The sequence below is a fragment of the Setaria italica genome, chromosome VII, assembly GCF_000263155.2.
Source record: "Setaria italica strain Yugu1 chromosome VII, Setaria_italica_v2.0, whole genome shotgun sequence".
NCBI lineage: Eukaryota > Viridiplantae > Streptophyta > Magnoliopsida > Poales > Poaceae > Setaria > Setaria italica.
Window position 1 is genome coordinate 30,177,108 of NC_028456.1, and position 19,481 is coordinate 30,196,588.

A 19,481-nucleotide genomic window follows, 5' to 3' on the forward strand; every position below is an offset into this window, starting at 1 on the left:
TTCCGCTGTTGGTGGTTGTTTTGAAAACCTAATTCGATGTGACACGTGCTAAAAATAAGCAAAGGGAACCAAACGCCCTCTTAATCAGATGTAAAAGAAACCATAGAAGCACCCGAAAATTGTAATGCAACCAATCAACATATTCATTCGCAAATCCCTCAGCACAACATCAGATTTGAACAGCGCAAACCCATTCTTGGCCTTTGATTCAACCTAGAACCAGACCAAACAACCAGATTGAGTGGGCGACGAGGAGAAGCCTGTACTTGCGCAAAGGGCGCCACGCTGCCGGGAGAGAACGAGCGCCAGCAACAGCAGTCCGTGCGGCTCTGGTAGCTCCTGCGTGGGGGAAGGCTGGATCGGAGAGGGGAGAAGGGGTGGAGGCAAGCAGATACAAGGGAGACGATCCATCCGGGATGGCGTCGTTCGACGTTTTTTCTCGCACGGGAGGATACATGATCTAAAAGGAATATTCGATGTTCGATGCACCAGATTGTTCGAGTCTGGCAGCCAAACGGTGTGATGGGTGGGTCCGCGTAGCCATCCAGGATAGAACGGTGCACGTGTGATTCCGTTCAGGCCTTAAGTTCAATGGCATATTGAATGGTTGAGGAGCCCGAGCTCTCTCTAGGCATGGCGTGTTGGCTAAAATTGATCCATCAGATTGCGGCGACCCCTGGTTTCATGTCAGCCCAAGGCCCAAGATCCGAGGTTTACCATAGACAACACAACCTGAGCCCAATTGGCACAGGTAAGGTTCGGGCCACTTTCTCATACTAGGCCAGATCTATCTATCATCACCCTTCACCGACATAATTAGGCCCCAAGTCCATCGGATTTTTCTTTCTCCCAGGCTCCCAGCATCGTCGCGTCGCATAGTATCGCCGCCTGCCCGGTGCCCGCCTCCTCCTCCCCCGATTCGCCCCGCTGCTCGCCTCCGCCTCCGCCTCCGCAACCCCGCCGGCAGCCCCGCTCCCTGCTGCGCCTCCGCCGCCCGCCAGCCGTCCCGGTCTACTCTCCTTCGCCACCCACGCGGTCCGCATCTCCTGGACTGCCCGCCCGCGCCGTCGTCGCCGTCTGAGCGCTCCTTCGCCGTGCCGGCTCCCTCAACGTCGAGGGCACGCACGCTCGCTCGCTCGCGCCTCCTCCTAGATCGTTTTTCGGGTAAGCTAGCTCCTCTCCGTTTGCTTGTTCCGCGTCAATTTGGTAGCCACGAGGCTCCCGCTGAGCGCTCCACCGGTTCGGCGGGGTTAGGGTTTCCTGGCGGTTTAGGTCGTGTCTATTTGTCGATGCATAGTGGTTGCGATCTGTTGAACTATAACGTACCCTGATTGATTGTGAATTTGTGGGGTTTTATATTTTCAGGTAGAGAAGTGGGCTGATATCCGGTGCTGATTTTGAGTTTTGGTCATGGGTGCTGCTGACGACACGAGAGATGCGGCGTTGGACGAGATGGAGGTGGACGGTGGTGAGCGGCACCGGGACAGGCACAGGAGGGACAGGCACAGGCGGGAGGAGAAGGATCACCATGGCAGTGGCAGAAGGGAGAGGGAGAGGGAGAAGGAGAAGGATGATAGGAGGAAGGAGAAGGATGATGGCAAGCATAGGGATAGGGATAGGGAGAGAGACAAGGATAAGGATAGTAAGCACAGGGACAGGGATAAGGAGCCAGAACGTGATCGTGGTCGCGACCGTGACCGAGCCAAGGATCGGGAGCGGGACCGAGGCAAAGATCGGGATAAGGAACCAGACCGGGAGAGGGATAAGGAAAGGGAACGGAGGGACAGGGACAAGGAGAGAAGCCGCAACAGAGACAAGGATAGGGCGGACAGGGGAGACAGGGAGAGGGAGGATAGGGAGCGCGAGAAGTCAAGGGGGAAGGGTCGCGGAGAAGATGAGGTAGATCTGTCCAAGGGCGATGAGGGGGATCATAAGCAGAGAGTTGATGCTTCAGGGGATGCTGAGCAGCCCGCAACTGCTGAGCTCAGAGAGCGCATTGCGAGGTAACTCCTTTATAATGTCTTTTCTGTTCTTCATATGTTTGCAGCTAGCGTGTTGTGCAACTATATATCATCATTTGCCCTGGTTCAGAATAATATATGTAATAGAGCGACTCCATGGAGCTCCTAAGAACATTATCATGGGCATAATCATTCTGCTATGTTAACTGTGTCATGCTAGATCTTATTGATGCATTGGATGTTGATTAACTCAAGCCAGCATTTATGTGAACTTTAGAAACATGATTTGTTTAACTTCTTGCGTTCATATGTACAAGACATTCAAAGTTGTGGCAGATGTCCCTTTCCACTCTCCAGCACATTTGATGTGGATATGAAGTGCATTTTGGTTTCAATCAGTCTTGTGTCGATATAATACCTGCACAACCTTTTTATACTGATACCTGCACAAATTGAAGGTTTGTCAAGGTTCCCAGGTTAGAACAATTTGATAAGGACTGACGTACTGAGGGTTGAACTTTGAAGTTCTAATAAAGGAACCTTTACAGCAAAAAAACAATGTTAATCTTTTAATAAAGCATAAAATTCATACAAATTCAAGGAAAATTCTAGAGTTTAGGACTTTAGGCACAGAAACCTTTCTGATTCATAGTGGTCTATATGATAATGAACCATGGGCCATTCATTGCAATCCATATATGACATATATTGTTTCTATTTATAGCATTGGATATGCTACCTGCATTCTGATCAACCGCTGCTCCGCAGCACTATTGATGATTGCTAACAAAAATGTTACTAATATAATAATGTGAGTTTCCATGTCAACAGAGTACATATAAATATATCATAATTTGTATGTCTTATTTCTCATCTTCATTTCAGCACAATGGAGCCTGCGAATAATGCCAACATCCTAATGTTTTCTCTTGCTGTCAAATCTTGCTACTAAGCAATGGAGCATGCAAATAATTTCTAAATCAGGTTATTTCCTGCAGGGTAAAGGAAGAAAGATTGAAGGACAAAAAAGGAGGAGGAATACTGGATGGTGATGATGGGGCTTCTGAGGTACTGTCATGGGTGGGAAAGAGTCGTAAACTTGATGAGAAAAGGCAAGCTGAAAAGGAGAAAGCATTACGTCTTGCACGGGCATTGGAGGAGCAGGTGAGTACTGCCTTTTTTTTTTTGGATATACTGTCATGCATAATGTGTTGTTCCCCAACCTTAGTTTGTTTTGATGCCAGGATAATATATTGGCGGAAAATGGTGAGGATGATGACGAGGAAGAGGAAGATAAACAAGTTGGAGGTAGTGTTATATGCAAATCCTTTATAGCTACAAAGATCTCTTTATTGGAACCACTAATAGTTGGCTAAATGCTTCATTTTTTTTTGTTTCATTCATTGGTGTTTTTTTAATGCCGTGATGTAACATGTTTGTTGTTTTCTGTTTTGGGGGAAAGCAGACCACTTATCTGGTGTTAAGGTTCTTCATGGCCTTGATAAGGTATTGGAAGGTGGTGCAGTTGTCATGACTCTCAAAGATCAGAGTATTCTTGCCGATGGGGATATCAATGAAGGTAATGGATCCGCTTTCCTTTTTTTCCCTTTTCTTTTTTACCTATCTGTTCTCAGTCTGCCCATTTTTTCTAACTCAATACAATAATTTGTAGATGCTGATATGCTTGAGAACATTGAGATTGGTGAGCAGAAACAGCGAGATGAAGCTTATAAGTCTTCAAAGAAGAAAGGGACTTATGATGACAAGTAAGTTCACTATGCACATAGCATGGTTGTTGCTGTCTTGTAGATCTTGTTCCCCCTAATTTCCATTGTACTGGCTGTGTGTAGGTTCAGTGAGGATTCATCGTCAAAGAAATCAATACTCTCGCATTATGATGACCCGGTGCAAGACGAGGTAAACATTTTGTTTAGCTTCATTTGCTTGCATTTGCTGAATATTTCTGTAATTGTTTTGTCTTTTAACTTATCAGGGAGTGACGCTTGATGAAGGTGGACGTTTCACTGGTGAAGCAGAAAAGAAGCTAGAAGAGGTAATTTATCTTTTGCCCCATAAACCATGATGTGCAGCCAATGGCATTTCCTGCTCCGCATGGACTAACTGGCTAATTTTTTATGTTGCCAGCTCCGGAAAAGGATTGAAGGTGGTCATGTCCAGAAAAAGACAGAAGATCTTACTTCCACCGCAAAGATGTCAACAGACTATTTTACCCCTGACGAAATGCTTCAGTTTAAAAAACCAAAGAAAAAGAAATCCCTCAGGAAGAAGGGGAAGCTGGACCTGGATGCGCTTGAAGCAGAAGCAATTGCTTCTGGATTGGGGGCAGCTGATCGTGGGTCCAGGAACGATGATAGGAGACAATCTGCAAGGGAGGAAGAGCAGAAGGCTGATGCTGAAAAGAGAAGCAATGCATATGAAGCTGCCATTGCAAAGGCTGAAGAGGCATCGAGAGCATTGCGTCCAGAGAAAATTATGCCTGCTAAACCCGCTGAAGAAGAAGAACTTGTTTTCGGTGATGACTACGAAGATCTCCAGAAATCTCTGGAGCAAGCAAGAAAGTTAGCCCTGAGGAAGGAGGAAGAGGCTGCTGGTCCTCTGGCCGTAGTTGAACTGGCTACTGCAACCAAGGGCCAAGAGGATACAGATGCCACGGAAGGAGATTCACAGCAAAACAAGGTTGTTATCACAGAGATGGAAGAGTTTGTGTGGGGACTACAGTTGAATCAAGGTAACCAGTTGGAACTAATTTCCATGTAAATTTTGGAAATTTGTTATGGAGTTGCATATTGACTACTGCTCTTATCTTTTACCAGAAGCACGCAAGACAGAAGATGATGGTGTGTATATGGACGAAGATGATGATGATATGCCTTCAGATAATCATGTCAAAGATGACACAAATGGGTTGGCAGCAATGGAAGAGGATGCTCATGCAGAAAAGCAAGTAAAGGTTGACGAGGAAGAAGTCAAACCTGATGAGGTTATACATGAAGTTGCAGTAGGTAAGGGTTTGGCTGGTGCCTTGAAGATTCTTAAGGAGCGCGGAAGCCTTAATGAGGGCACAGATTGGGGAGGCAGAACTACAGACAAGAAAAAGAGTAAGCTTGTAGGTGTTGAGGATGGACCTAAAGATATTCGCATTGAAAGAATGGATGAATTTGGCCGAGTGGTAAGTACTCACCCACCCTGTTCAGTTCCCACCCTAGGCCTCCGAATAGAAAAAATAGGCAATGTTTACTAAACTGCATTTTGGTTGTTTTTATGATTTTTTGGCAAGAACTGACTAGCCTTCTTTATATAGATTCTTAATACTATCTTGTCTTCATCAACATGATAATTATTGATCACTGGTTTTCCTGCAATTTATTTAATGCCTATGAATAACAGATGTGAAATTGACAATGTTTATCCTGAACTATTGTGTTTTTTCCTCCCTCAGATGACACCTAAGGAGGCATTCCGAGATCTTTCACACAAATTCCATGGCAAGGGTCCAGGAAAAATGAAACAAGAAAAGCGCCAGAAGAAGTATCAGGATGAGATGAAAACCAAGCGGATGAAATCATCTGACACACCTTTAATGGCTGCGGAAAAGATGAGAGAGGCCCAAGCTCGCAACCAAACACCATACCTCATTTTAAGTGGCAATGCAAAAACAAGGTATTCTGATGCTTGCATCACACTTGAACTTCTGTCGTTCTTGTGTTCTAGTTGTTTCTTGATGATACTCAACTGTCTTAATTGTTTTGAATACGCCTTTAACACAAATATTACTCCCGTGATTTGTGTTGTGTAGCACACAATTGTTTCCTTCCTAATTTCTCCTTTTTTTGTTTTTACTCTTGAGCTGTCATTTTGGAAAGGTTCTGTGCTCATTTATGCTGGCTAGTGAGCATCAAGTGCATGCCCATAATTTGGTGTTTAATGCTAGAGCATGCTAGCTTCCAGTGCAATCATGTAGACCATTGAAAAGGTTTTGAGTGATTTAAATTTAAATCTTTGGTCGAGCTTAATGGCCATATCTATCAACCTTTTAGTTACCCTCTTGGGTTTAGAAATTGAATGCGAGGGGTCCCAAGTTACTCATAAACGGCTTGCGTGAGATTACATGTTACCACTCGAGATACGTGGTAGTTAGTCCCTTTTGTATTGAAGTGGCTAGCTAACTTGGTGTGATTTTGTTTTGAGTAATACCCTCCAAGTTTTCCCAGTGAGGTTGCTAATCTAGTTTCTGTTTGTTGTTTCAGTCAAGCAAGTGACGCCAGTGGCTTTGCTACCGTGGAGAAAGAGCAACCTGGGAGCCTGACGCCCATGCTTGGAGACAAAAAGGTTGGCATGTGATATTCTCTGTTGTATTCTGTAATTTGGTTGTGTAATAGATGATGGGTAATCTGATCAGAGTTCTGCCGCCGACTGGTTCTTTTGCAGGTCGAACACTTTCTGGGCATCAAACGAAGTGCCAAGCCTGGAGGCTTGCCTCCGCCAGTCCCAAAGAAACCGAAGAACTGAACCTGCAGTGGTCGTAGACTGCGAGTACTACTAGCAATCAGTGGTAGCCTTTTTAGCTCATCTGCTGCTGCAGGCATGGAGCAGATTTTGTTCGAGACACCGACAACAACAGCGCCAGACGCCAACACCACATGCCGAAGCTGCGCCCAGGGCTCTGAAAATGTAAGAGACTGTACATTTCATTCCAAGCTGATCGCGCTAATATTCTGACACGTTCGATGGCATTTTGTAATTCAGTGATACGTGCGCATGCTTTGGTCTGCCAAATGCAGATATTGAACCTGAGAGGTGATGGATCTAAATATTGTTCTCGCGGCACACCGTTTTTGCTTGAACAAACTGTAGTTATGATGCTATCGGTGTACTGTTGTGGGAAGCATTTAAGTGTCTGCATTAGGGTTGACAAACTTAGGTAGTGAGCAAGGGGTACCCAAAGACAACTTAAAGTAGAAGCATGTGGCAAGTAGTACTTATCATGATCCTGATTGGTAGATCTGCATGGAGCTGAACTAACCTACCTTCCTGGTTTCCCTACCCTAGCAGTGGCCAGTGGCCTCCAGGAAGGCTTCCAACAAACCAGACCGATGTACCTGCGGCACAAGCACAAGCCGTCTAGACTTTTCCTGTATGATGAAATATCCTATTCCTTTCCGGCAACAAGCACTTACCCTGCTCGCAATTTGGGCACCATTCTGTTTATAGTTTTTTAATGTGGGAATCTTTGTTTCACCACAAATCGAGCCAAAGCTTCTTCCTGTACGGCACAGTGTGTTAACAGCAGCACATGGCGTGGTAAAAATGAGACACGCAAACAGTGGCCGGCGGGGCTAGGTTGGGTTAATGGCGGCGACCGAACGCCGAATCTTTGCCGCTAGATCACCCCTCACCCTCAGGGGGTTTGATTGAGATCCTTTTCTTTCTCGTCTCTACAGTGCAGGCATTATAATACGCCGTCTCGGTTGTCGTTGGAGATCTAGCGCGGATCTGAGGGGAGGGAGAAGAAAGGCGACGGAGCAAGCACACCCCCTATAATTAATTAGTAAAGCCTGATAGCGGCCGGCCGGCCGGCGCAAAAGGTGTCCATGAGTGCCATCTTAACGGTTTCGGTTGCTTGGGAAAGCGTCATCTGCACGTAGATAATGTATTATAGCGAGGAGCCTACAGTAACCGGCATTATTAAAGGCGATGGGATGAGATGAGATGAGGCGACGACGCATCAGCCTGCTTGGCGTCGTGCTGGGGCTGGCCCGTCCCCTCATGTGGATGCGATGCGGTGGCGAGCAACAGCAGGATGCGTTGCTGCAATGCGGTTGTTGCAGTTGCTGCTAGGCCGCCGAGACGAAGAAGGCGACAGACGAGAGAGAGAGCGAGCGAGCGAGAAGGGGAGGAGGAAAAGGCGACGGGGATGACGGGCCCCCCTCCCCTCTCTCGTCTCCTACGCCTACGGAGCGCATGGGGCCGTGAATAATTAAGCGCGACCTGCCACTGGCAAGGCTCACATGGGCGGGATTATTAACGTGGATCGGCCACCACACAGCACCACCGCCCCCCCTCGCCACCGCCACCCCCGCGCGCACCTACACGAGTTAAGGCCACGCGCCACCACCACCTGGCCCGGCCGCCCGTCTCCCACCCCTTCCGTTTCCTCGCTTCGCCGCCTGGACTCGCTGCCGCTTCAATTCACTTGTCCGCTCCGTCTCGTGCGCGAGAGGCAAACGCCGCTGTGCCGTTGATTTACCACGTGTGCCCCGGCGAAACGTTTCTACTAGTTTTCAGTCCCTTTTGCTCGCTGACAACTGGGCTATCTCATATTCTCATGTGAAAACTGATGACTCGTGCTTCGGATCCATCCAAAACCTGTGCGTAACGCGTCAATAGTCACGCTGGTACTGCCCTGTCTGCCAATTTATCTAGATGGAATCTCGGAGACAGCATCGGCCGGCCTGTGGAAGAGAGGGCTCCGCGCGCGAGCGGAGAGGTACCGGGCACGAGCAGTGGTCACTGCTAGACGAGCAGTAGCTTGATGAGGAGGGCGGCATCTGCAGCCGATCTGCTCGTGTGTTCTTCCAACGGAGCACTGTACCCGTACCGCCTCACCAAGTCACCATTCCCTCCTCCTCGAGAAACCGTCGAGCAGTAGTAGTAGTCGAGCATCCGTATGCATGTGTAGTAGTATACTTCTCCTCGAGAAACAGGCCAAACCCCCCAAAAAGACGGGGAGGGAGGGCCCCCCGCGCGCAACGGAAGGAAAGGGGGAGGCAGCTGCGCTGGGTTGGGTTGGTGGGTGGATCTACCTCACTCACCTATCGAGAGAGAGAGAAGGGTGTGGAGGAGGGGCCCGTCCCATCACCGGCCGGCGCTGTCACCGCCAGCACCACCAACACCTCCACCACCCCATCAAGACAAGCCGCCCCGCGCAGCGCATGCACGCATGTGAGCATCATGTGATGGAACAATTCCATTCCATTTGGACGCACCCTTGCTCTTTTCCACTTGTGGTATCCGCCCTCCCTCCCTCCCTCCCTCGCCCCTCGGCCACGGCGCGGCGGCCACTCTGCAGGCGCCGCCCGCACACCGCCACGCCACTAATTAATTAGCTCACGCCGGCCGAGCACTCGCGCACGTACACCCATCTGCGCATGGACTGCTTGCTGCTCCGCTTGCGGCAAAGCAAAAGGGATTAGGGATGGCTGATTCAGATCCGAAGACTTAATGATCGATTAGCCGGTTAAGCAAGCAGTGCCCGGGAGTTATGGCAGGCGTCTGCGAGACGGAAAAGTTAGGTACTGCTGGCCGGGGAGTGGTACTGGTACTCTACACGTATTTTCTGCATCCTCAGCGGGGAGCCGGGGAACGCCCGGCGGTACCAGTACTGGAAATGGAGTACACAAAGGTTTCAACGCCATCGCTTTATTAGTTAGCGAGCCGTGCCAGGAGGGGGGCCTTAAATCTCCATTATGGCACGTCACATGGCGCTGGTAGTGCACCACCCCCTTCCTTCCTCTACCACCACGGCACCACCACAACCATGCGTATCATCTCCTCCATATGGACGGTGTGTAGTGGTGCCGGGCTGGTATTCGCGTAGCTGGCTGGCTTTGCTCTAGATGTGAGACGTGATTGGGAAATGAGAAAGGTTAAGCAGCAGCCCCGGCCTCTGCGTCGTACTGCGAACAGATGCGTCCCGATGAAGCAAGTCTCTTGTCCATCCAGCATCCTCACTCGATGTGGCGAAGCAAGCTGATTCAGCAGCTAGGCTGTATAGGCTGGGTTGAGCCCCAACCGGGCCGTAAAGCCACGCCTGGCTTTCCCTGAACATGCCCACACACCCACACACCCACACATGCACGCTGTGTGACGCGCGCAGGCGGTGGAATGGAATGGAATGGAACGGCAGCAGGAGGAGGTGCCTAGGCTAGCTGGGGCCCCGGGCGGCGGCCGCCAGTTGCGCGCTCCGGCCTCCCATTCGCGGCAACCAGATCTGCGCATTTCCACGCAACAGTGCACTGTGCTAGCTTAGCTGTGTACTCCACCCGCGTCGCGCGTGGGCCACCTCCATCCATCGCCGGGCGGCCTCTCCTGCCCCGGCCGGCCGCCGGTCGCTGCCACTGGCAGATCCATCGGAGGATGGCGAGGGCTTTTCGGCCGGTCGGTCGCGCCCGATCGCCCCCATAATTTCGACGCGATGGTTCGGGGCGGGGCGGGGTTCGTGTCCTGTGCCCTCTCGCGCGCACCCGCACGGCCTACCTCTCGCAGGGTCGGTGGGCGTCTGGGCGACGGGTTCGTTTCGTTTCCAAGCGACGAGACAGGTCGCGGTCGCGGCCGATGCATCCTTGATAGTGTGCTGTGTGCCCACAGAACGTCCGTTTCATTCCGGCCGTGCCGTGCAATAAAATCCTCTGCCCCCTCCCCTTTCCACGAAAAACGTGGTTAACAGCGATCGAGTGCACAGTGCGACGAGCGCGACGGAGATGTCACGAAACGAACAAAGCCCACGCTGTTGACGTGAGCGATCCGGGGGGCGTACGCATACGGATGGATGTAACAGACGACGGGGGCTCCAACTCGATCCCCTTCCCCCCTTTTTCTCCTCCTCTGCCCTCGTGCCACTGCCACCACGCACGCAGCCACTCGTTCCCTCCCCTGCCTGGCTGCCTGACATCATCGAAGCGCACTAGTCGCCGCCTAGCCCACCAGAAAAAAGTCCAGAATACCCGGAGGGTCAAACGCTGCCGCCTGGCTGGCCGGCCGGCGGCCGCTGTAACTTTCTCTTCCAGCCAGGGGCCAGCCCGGCCGGCCGGGGGGGGTCAAGCGCTCAAATCAAACGTGGCCGTTTCATTAAACTACTCCTACTCCAAGATTTTTACTGCTCCGCGAACAGTCGCCGCCGGCCACTTGCGACACCCTATCACATCGCCCGGCGACTGCTCCTCCTTTGACCAACGCGCGGGATTATGAAGCATTCGTAACGAGTGGGATTGGATTAGGGACGACGTGTAAGCAAACCACTTTCCCGTTTACCGGGGCGGTAACTTTACCGTCTTGACAAGACAGCAGTCCTTATCCGCAGCGGACAGCCTGGCACCTGATTGGATATGAGTGGCATGGGTGGGAGTAAAGCAGAGTAAAATATGCACAGTGTGTCAGTGTCGAGGACCCAAGTGCATTTGCAAAAAAAAAAAAAGAAATATATTTTTGCTTTATAATACCACAGCCTGCTACTCTATAACTCTCTCCGGTCAAATCACCTTTGATTACGGAGTATGCGTCCCGCATTATTATTGAAAAGATAATGTCAATAATGCTGCCATGCTAGGGGAAGGGGGGAAAAACACACGCACAGAGGGAGGGAGAGGTCGATGGGGGCGATGCGTTGTCGCTTTTCATTTCTGTCGCGTTTAAACGTGGGGTAAATGGTCGTGCATGGCCTACACGCCTTGGCTTTCGGTCGTCACCACTTTGGAGATTCTTTTCCGCCGCCCCCCACCCCCTGCCCTCCACTCCCACCACCACGCCCTGAATCCGAGAGAGACCAGAGGCAAGTACACTGTGAAAAAAACATTCCATTATAACAACAGAAAAAAGGGGGTGGAGATGGCAAGCCAAGTACAAGCTCTGCGATGTGTTCAGCTGCTGGATCTATCCATGTACGTGCGCGCCAGTGCATCTGTTCATTTAAGATTCTCCCATTTTCTCTCATCACAGGATATATACATTTTTGTTTTCGATTACCAAAAATCAGAGAGAGAGAAACAGTCGTTGCAAATGCTCATGCCTGACCCTTAGAGCCAGCCAGTAGACGCCGTCCAGGTCCAACCAACGGGTTAGAATTTTTATTCACCTCAAAATGCGAGGCAGGAGGCGTCCAATGGGATGGTGACAATTTTTTAAGCCACTACTGGCTGATTTCGAGATAACAGTGGGATTAAGCATGGTAGCCGAGGTAACAGTAAAAGCGTAAAAAAGGTTAAAGGTAACTCGGGAGCCATTTGGCACTTGAACACCACCTCCCCCCCCGTCCGGGGTTAAGCACATGGGCAGCATATATATACGCCTTCCCCCCCACCGCTCCAGCCTCGCCCCCCATGCCCTCCCCGTCTCACTGACGGTGGCCCCCACCGCCCGACGCCCGCCCGGCCCCGCTCGTCGGCGACCCCCGCCCTCCCCCCTCCCTCCACCGCACCGGCGAGGAGATCCGGCCGACTCCGGTGAGCCCTCTCGCCGCCCGGCCGCGGCGCCCGCCGAGCGTGCAGCGGCCACATTTTTGTTTTTTTGTTCTTCTTTGGGCGCGGTGACGCGGAGTGTAACCGCTTTCTTCGTGGCCCGTGCCTCGCAGGTTCGCTTGGAGGCCGTCGAGCCGCGCGGGCTGGGCGCCGGGATGGAGGCGGCCGGCGCGCGCCGGTGGCCCGGATCTCGTCGGCGGCTCGTCTCGGCGAGGTGAGGGGAGGAGGCGGCTCAATTCTCTCGTGTCCAGCTCTTGCGTTTTCCGTTGCAAAGCGGGATGCTCTTTTTCTACCATTTTTCTTCCTTTGCTCGTTTCGGTTTCAGAGTGTGCGCAAACCGTAGTCGTGAAATGCCAAACAAACTTTGCTTTTGCTACTGACTCAGTTCCTTCTGGTGGCGGAAATGGCGGTGAATTGGTTGGGGAAAGGTGTTTGTTTCCTTTCTTCTTTGGGAGGCTGGAGTGGGTTGGAGCCCGAGAGACTCTGATTTTTAGCGCATTTTGTTGTACGAGTGGCCACCAGGTACACTTTGATTTCTGCTTGTTGACGAACCGATTTGCAGTGAGAAGAGGCCGTTATTTTAGCCGGCATCTGGGAAATCTTGGCTAGTCTCCCCTGTGTTCGTATAGTGAGGGCGTTCTGTCTTGCGTCTGGAACAATAATGACCAAAGGGATCAGAGGAGGGAACAGCTATATTTTTTTTATTTCCTCCAGTCTAGTGACAACAGATAATGCAAATGTGCCTGGTAAATGCCTCGCTGTGTTTCTCTCGTGAAACTTGTTTAGGACTGAATTTACATTATCTTTGTTGAACAAGGAATCAACCGAGTTAGAAACGCATTGAATATTTCTTTTGTTGCGGCTGTGGTTTTGTTAAAAATGTAGCTTAGTGATTGAAACGAGTCATCAAGTGCTTGTTATTGTGTGATTTATTGGTTGAATGATGCGATCTTTTGGCTGCCTGAGTTAGGAGGCTACGGTGCAATAATATTCTTGCTGGTACTGGTATCAACAACCAAAGAAGAGTATCTGAGTTAGACCTCAGAAAGTTTTTATGGGAGAGAGTATCTTCTGAGATTAGTAGTGCTGTAGCCTATAATTTTATTTGATTCATGATACCACAAAGTCTGATATAAGCTATGAAGATTTTCTTATCAAGAGGTCAACTATGAAGATGAATATTTTGATGTGGTCTTGTATATGCCATAGAAGTATCTATTATATACTCTGTTTTTGATCCAGAGTATATGTGACGCTTATCGAGAATGCTGTTCATTTTCTGATAGTTTGTCTCTTGTCTTTTCCAGAGGGGGCCTGTGAACTTTGCGACTTTGGTGTCATCAATTTTGAGTAATATATCAGAGAAAGAATGGAAGATTTACAAGATTGCAACTCGAAAAGCCTGGTTGCCCTTCCAGGCTCTTTGGTTCTGCATCTGTTTAGGCTGTTTGGTCAGCAGGATCAGAGTTCATGGCAGAAGTACATACTAGCTTACTTTCTGTTGGTCAGGAATGAATACTTCTCTGGGGAGTCAAAGGGACACTCAGATGAGTTCTGTGATATTTCAGAATTAGATGTTTTTCCATATGCTACAGATTTGGGCAGTGAAGAACTTGAACTTAAGAAGCAGAAACCTATCCTGAAGGTTCAGTCGGGAGGTGATTCAAGTAGCAGCAGATCAAATGATTGCTACTTTCCAGGCCTTCATGATGACCTGTCTCAAGACTGCCTTGCTTGGTCAAGCAGATCAGATTACCCTTCCCTTTCTTGTCTGAATAAAAGATTCAATTTGTTGATCAACAGTGGATATCTGTACAAACTGCGAAGGAAATATGGCATTGTTGAGCATTGGGTGTATCTCGCTTGTAGCTTGATGCCCTGGGAAGCATTCGATCCCTCGCGAAAGCGGTGGATGAGGCTCCCGAGAATGCCATGCGACGAGTGCTTCTCCTGTGCAGACAAGGAATCGCTTGCCGTCGGGACACAGCTGCTTGTCTTTGGCCGTGAGTATACTGGCCTTGCTATTTGGATGTACAACTTACTGACTCGCAGTTGGTCCCGATGCACTCCAATGAATCTGCCCCGCTGTCTTTTTGCCTCGGGAAGCTCAGGTGAGATTGCTATTGTTGCTGGTGGGTGTGATAAGAATGGACAGGTGTTGAGATCTGCTGAGTTGTACAACTCGGAGATTGGCCACTGGGAGACTATCCCAGACATGAACTTGGCCAGGAGGCTCTCTTCAGGTTTCTTCATGGATGGCAAGTTCTATGTCATCGGGGGCGTATCAAGTCAGAGGGATTCATTGACTTGTGGAGAGGAATACAACCTTGAAACAAGGACCTGGAGGAGAATACTTGATATGTACCCTGGTGGAACCAGTGCTTCTCAGTCACCTCCTCTTGTTGCTGTTGTAAATAACCAGCTCTATGCCGCTGACCAGTCAACAAATGTGGTCAAAAAGTATGACAAGGCAAATAACACCTGGAACATACTGAAGCCATTGCCTGTTAGAGCTGACTCATCCAATGGTTGGGGCCTGGCTTTCAAGGCTTGCGGCGACAGATTGCTGGTAATTGGCGGCCACAGAGGACCTCGTGGTGAGGTAATATTGCTGCATTCCTGGTGCCCCGAAGGTGGGGAAGATGGTGCTGACTGGGAGGTGCTCTCGGTGAAGGAGCGTGCTGGCGTCTTCGTTTACAACTGTGCAATAATGGGGTGCTGAGTTACCTTCGCTTCAGTACATGCCGCTGGTTTAGCAAGCCAACTGTTTCTTGCTGCCCTTTAGCTACCCTTTATAACGACTTGTAATTCAGAAATGACACACCCCCTTTTCGCAGAGCTCTCGATTGATTGAATGTTTGGTAGAGAGCCTAGAGCATTCAGTTCAGTTTACCTGGAACAACTTCTTTTTTCTGTTAAACTCGTTCAGAATTCTTTGTTCTTGTCCAGTATGAATTTTATGCAGTATTCGTTATTCATCATCCTTGTTGCGAAGTTTCCTGTCTATTGCCCTGAGATAAAATCTCAGACCTCGATTTTCAATGTACCGTACTTCCGTACCTATGTTCAGATATCTTGCAGTCTGCTCAGACATTTCTGGATGCCAGTCAGAACCTTGCTGTATCTTACTTTCAGATTATTCTGCACTGCCTAATGTCCATCCAGTATCATTGTGAGTGGTATGCCCAATATTTTCAGTGAGAGAGTTTGACCGGTGTTCCCCGGAATAAGAATAAATAAAGAGTCTGTCAACTTCGTTTACTTTGGTGACTCGTCAGTTCAGATTGTCAGCTTCGTTTACTTCGCTGATGGTTTTGCCCCCCTCCGCAAACAAAGAACATCCTCCTGAGTGGCTGGCAGCAGTTGTCACTTGCTAGCGACAGACGTTGAATTGAACTGAAACTCTGCTAAAAGAACACGCTGATGTGAATGCTAATATTTGATCTCTGAACAATGCATCGGGTCAATCCCACTTTAAAACGGTTTGAAGGAGCATCGCATCGATTCCGACAGCATGTATCTTTGACATGTTCATGCCGGGCAAATTTGTAGCGTTCTTGGCGATTAATGACGACGGCGACGCGTTTCTCGTCACAAATCTCGTCCTATTGCTGTCCATGCTGTACACGGAAATCGGCCTTTGATCGGTTCTTCGCTTCTCAACTGCCTGTAAGCATCCGTGCAAAAACTCGGAGCCAGGCCACTTGACCGTGCCTGTACTGGTGAGATGAGCGACATTTGGACATCTTCTTTCCTATTGACATCAGCATGATGTACCATGAGCGTCAGAGGTACATCTTCAGACCTAGAATCTACTTCTTATTTTTTTTAACTTAGATTAGAGATGTTGATCAGCGTTCAACTAATTATCTTTTTTTAAAAAAAATAAAAAAATATTCCATATAGGGCGAACGCATCCAGGCCATAACAATTAAAGTTGCAGCATTCCAACATGGTAGTCCCAGAATGCGAATGGCACAAAGCTTATCATCTTCGTTTCGAAATATTTACAGCATACAAAGAAGCAATAAGCTGCCTATGAGATCTTTCCTCATAACAAATCAAACAAGAAACTCATCAAAAATTGCATGTAACCTGACCCTTCTATCACAATTCACACAATATACAAACTGAGGGAGAGAAAAAAAGGACGCTTCTGACGTTCAGAATTTCACATGGATGACTGCGTGGGCGTTTCTGACGATGAGAATGGTTCTGTAGTGGTGAACGTTGTGGGTGCAGTCGTCGCGGGAGAGCGTGTCTCGCTTGATCTTTGCCCCTTGTTGCTGACCTTGAGATCCGCAAAGTCGGTGATCATGGCGGGCCTAGTGATCTTGTCTACGTTGATTCTCTTCTCCCCTGTGAGCATCCGGACGACATTGGTCATGTTGGGACGACGCGCCATCGCGTCCTGTGTGCATAGCAGGCCTATCTTCATGAAACGGCATGCCTCCTCGACATCCAGGTCATCACCGACGTCGATATCGATGATCTCTTCCAAACGTTCTTCCTCATAGAGGCCCCATGTCTGAAAGAGCAGCAGCATGCTTGTCAAGTTCAGTGGTATTTATTGCATCGTTGCCAAATTTGCTACTTGTAGGTTACTTTCTCAGATATGTGGCAAGAAGTGCTTACCCTCTCAAGAAGAAATTGATCTTCGGAAGGTAATCTTGTATTGGTGTTGCATCTGCCACTAACAATTTCTAAAAGAAGAACTCCATAACTATAGATGTCGGACTTCTTTGTCACTTGACCTCGGATTGCATATTCAGGAGCCAAGTACCCTCTAAACATAAATGGAATTAGAAGTTAGAACTACAGAAAATTATGGGAAAGAAGCTTCATAACGAGTATTTAGGGGTATGCTTACAATGTGCCTGCAACTCGGGTGCTCACATGAGTTGCATTGGGTGGTAGGAGCCTCGCCAACCCAAAATCAGAAATTTTTGGGGTGAGATCCTTGTCAAGAAGAATGTTGCTCGCCTTTATGTCCCGGTGGATAATGGGAGGCCGGATTTCCTCATGGAGAAATGCAAGTCCACGGGCGACACCCACAGCAATTTTGACACGTGCCCGCCAGTTGAACCGAATGTTACTATATCTGGTTCCTGCAACGGCGTAGCCATAACATTTTTAAGTATGAAACTTATGAAGACATTGACGATGGGAGCAGTTGTTAGCAGAACGATGTGTCACCTAGCAATGTCTGTGAAAGGCTGTTGTTCTCAAGGTAATTGTAAATAAGGATTCTGTGAGAGCCTTCCGCGCAGCAACCGATAAGAGTGACGAGGTTTTCATGCTTAATGTCAGATATTGCTGTAAGTTCAGTCAAAAACTCCCGGATGCCTTGCCTTGAAGTAGCAGATAGAACTTTCACTGCAACTACTGTCTCATCTTTAAGCACTCCCTGATCAACCAAAATTGAAACGTAAGCCAAGGATTCTCATACTGTCTGCACAAGACACCTGATGAGATGCTGAAAATGCTGTGCATATTTACCCTGAAGACGGAACCAAAACCACCCTCGCCGATCTTATTTGCGCCACTGAAATCTTGTGTAGCCTTTCTCAACTCACTGTAAGAAAAGACTTTCACGCTATGTACATCTGGAACAACAAAGCAAGCACATGTAAGAATGGAAAATTGCATGAATGTCAAATGCATGTAGCAGTGACGATAAGGCAAAAATTGCTCACCACCATCGCCTTGAACGGCTTGTTCAGCTTTCTTTCCAAAGCAGCAACCCATCTTTACCAATTCGGTTGCAGATGTGCCCACAGAAAAAAGCAGGAAACCTAGAAGCAGTTTCTGAAACAGAACAAAGATATGTTGACCATTAGCAAAGAGTTCAATAGATCAATTGGGATTTGTAAATCAACCTAGCTGGTATCGCCAGTTAGCCGTTGGACTCACATGGCAATTATATTGTAAACAACAATTTGCGTGTTTAGAGCTGACAATTGGGTCACTTGAGAGGAAAGCGCTAACAATGTGGAAACACATTGATGCCACGTTTTCTAGCTACCTAACCATTTACCATATTCAAATTCAATCAGGTTAGTACTGTAAAGATAGGGAGACATCAAAATGTGAAACCACCAAACTAAGATATTTCAGGCTTCAGCTGCACGGAAGCTTTAGCCAAGTCAAGGAAGAAGTCAGCCCCCAATTTGAAGAAACGAAACAATGAGTGTCACTATTACTCGCGAGTCGCGACCCTATCCTTCCGAAAGGAACCAGCACCTAACGCGGCCGTCGGGCCAATCGTCTCCACCGGAGTGTGGAAATTAGCAAGTCAGATGGCGATTACTAGTTGCCGGTAATAACCATCTGACGCCGACAGAATGGATGTAAATTGCACCCTGTTCCACGGTGATTTTTTTTTTTGTTCCAGGAAAAAGAGGATGCCTGAATGTTTGAAGACGCCACGGAACTAAGCTGATGACTTGCTGGTCGTCGATGCACCAAATTGGGGTGGTTTCTATGTAGCAAATCGCATTTGTACTTTTGTAGCAAGAGGAACTAACACACACGGCACATGAAGCAACGCCAAAACCGAGATTAAGGCGATTTTGAGGACCAATTCAGAACTGGATTCAGAGGAGGATGAGAATTCACTCTGAGAGACAGCAAATCCAAGGCAAAGAACTGATGAAACGGTGATGCGAGGGTGATTTGCTAGTTGGACTTTGCAGAGGCGATCTCATGGACCTCTACGTGACAATATTCAGAGATGCAATGGAGAATTAAACGACACAAGTACAAAATGGAACACGAAATCCCTCCAAAACCCCCCCCAAATAGCCGCCGGTTTCCACGCAACCAAGCGCCCCGAGTGAAGCCAAACCACCCACCCGAGAAGAAACCCCCGGATGCCCAGCACCACCAATTCAGAGACAAAAGCCGCAAGAATCACCTGCTGGTAGCAGCGGAGGCGGAGCGCAGGTCCCCGACCGGTACGGCGCGCGCGCAACCAATTCAGCGAGACGCCCTCAGGTGGGGGTAACCGGAGAGGGAGGGAGGGAGGGAGGGAGGGAGGTAGCGGATTAGGGGCGCTCGGCCGGACTGCACGAACAGGAGGCGGCGCTGGTTGGCGCAGTTAAATGAGGGGGGAAGCGAAACGTGCGGGGTAGGCGGGGAGGAAGGCGAAGGCGGCGAGAAGGCGCCGGGCGATTGCGCTTGCGCGAGCCTTTGACTTTTCTCCGCCCCCGCTTCCTCCTCCTGCTCCTCCTCACCTGTGAACCCAAGCAGCAGCAGCGACTCCGCC

The 19,481-nt window shown here is 49.1% G+C and overlaps 3 protein-coding genes across 8 annotated transcripts; 2 read left to right on the forward strand and 1 right to left on the reverse strand.

The window, feature by feature from the left end:
• Positions 1 to 876: 876 nt before the first annotated feature.
• LOC101761035 (SART-1 family protein DOT2) lies at positions 877 to 7,141 on the forward strand. Of its 2 annotated transcripts, XR_215571.4 has the most exons (14): positions 877 to 1,164; positions 1,366 to 2,003; positions 2,960 to 3,125; positions 3,206 to 3,269; positions 3,427 to 3,540; positions 3,634 to 3,727; positions 3,812 to 3,878; positions 3,955 to 4,014; positions 4,107 to 4,710; positions 4,796 to 5,151; positions 5,422 to 5,642; positions 6,230 to 6,311; positions 6,411 to 6,653; positions 6,729 to 7,141. XR_215571.4 is itself a non-coding variant. In XM_004976776.4 (13 exons), exons 2-13 carry the CDS (start codon positions 1,411 to 1,413, stop codon positions 6,489 to 6,491), a joined length of 2,502 nt encoding a protein of 833 aa, XP_004976833.1. In that variant the 5' UTR covers positions 877 to 1,164; positions 1,366 to 1,410; the 3' UTR covers positions 6,492 to 6,847. The 2 variants fall into 2 exon arrangements, 1 of the variants encoding a protein (XP_004976833.1); XM_004976776.4 differs by having other exon boundaries at positions 6,411 to 6,847.
• Positions 7,142 to 12,069: 4,928 nt separating this feature from the next.
• On the forward strand, positions 12,070 to 15,195 carry LOC101761559 (F-box/kelch-repeat protein At5g60570). Of its 3 annotated transcripts, none has more exons than XM_004976779.4 (3): positions 12,070 to 12,199; positions 12,328 to 12,428; positions 13,522 to 15,195. In XM_004976779.4, exon 3 carries the CDS (start codon positions 13,584 to 13,586, stop codon positions 14,934 to 14,936), a length of 1,353 nt encoding a protein of 450 aa, XP_004976836.1. In that variant the 5' UTR covers positions 12,070 to 12,199; positions 12,328 to 12,428; positions 13,522 to 13,583; the 3' UTR covers positions 14,937 to 15,195. The 3 variants fall into 3 exon arrangements, with proteins under 3 accessions (XP_004976836.1, XP_004976834.1, XP_004976835.1); XM_004976777.4 differs by having other exon boundaries at positions 13,577 to 15,195; XM_004976778.3 differs by lacking the exons at positions 12,070 to 12,199; positions 12,328 to 12,428 and adding an exon at positions 12,449 to 12,736.
• Positions 15,196 to 16,139: 944 nt separating this feature from the next.
• Positions 16,140 to 19,481, reverse strand: LOC101762518 (cold-responsive protein kinase 1). 3 transcript variants are annotated; one of them, XM_012847926.3, is made up of 7 exons: positions 19,450 to 19,481; positions 17,911 to 18,022; positions 17,714 to 17,820; positions 17,411 to 17,621; positions 17,085 to 17,322; positions 16,850 to 17,000; positions 16,140 to 16,742 (listed from the first exon to the last, which is right to left on the reverse strand). In XM_012847926.3, exons 2-7 carry the CDS (start codon positions 17,960 to 17,962, stop codon positions 16,386 to 16,388), a joined length of 1,116 nt encoding a protein of 371 aa, XP_012703380.1. In that variant the 5' UTR covers positions 17,963 to 18,022; positions 19,450 to 19,481; the 3' UTR covers positions 16,140 to 16,385. The 3 variants fall into 3 exon arrangements, with proteins under 3 accessions (XP_012703380.1, XP_004976838.1, XP_022684396.1); XM_004976781.3 differs by lacking the exon at positions 19,450 to 19,481 and adding an exon at positions 19,131 to 19,433; XM_022828661.1 differs by lacking the exon at positions 19,450 to 19,481 and adding an exon at positions 18,128 to 19,055.

Coding starts and splice junctions, on each gene's coding strand:
- LOC101761035 (XM_004976776.4), top strand. CDS start 1,411: ATGGGTGCTGCTGACGACACGAGAGATGCGGCGTTGGACGAGATGGAG. Junction 3,541..3,633: donor CGATGGGGATATCAATGAAG/GTAATGGATCCG, acceptor AATAATTTGTAG/ATGCTGATATGCTTGAGAAC. Junction 3,728..3,811: donor AAAGGGACTTATGATGACAA/GTAAGTTCACTA, acceptor GGCTGTGTGTAG/GTTCAGTGAGGATTCATCGT.
- LOC101761559 (XM_004976777.4), top strand. CDS start 12,370: ATGGAGGCGGCCGGCGCGCGCCGGTGGCCCGGATCTCGTCGGCGGCTC. Junction 12,429..13,576: donor CGGCGGCTCGTCTCGGCGAG/GTGAGGGGAGGA, acceptor GTAATATATCAG/AGAAAGAATGGAAGATTTAC.
- LOC101762518 (XM_022828661.1), bottom strand. CDS start 18,217: ATGTGTTTCCACATTGTTAGCGCTTTCCTCTCAAGTGACCCAATTGTC. Junction 18,023..18,127: donor GTTTACAATATAATTGCCAT/GTGAGTCCAACG, acceptor GTTCTGTTTCAG/AAACTGCTTCTAGGTTTCCT. Junction 17,622..17,713: donor GTTTTGGTTCCGTCTTCAGG/GTAAATATGCAC, acceptor TTGGTTGATCAG/GGAGTGCTTAAAGATGAGAC.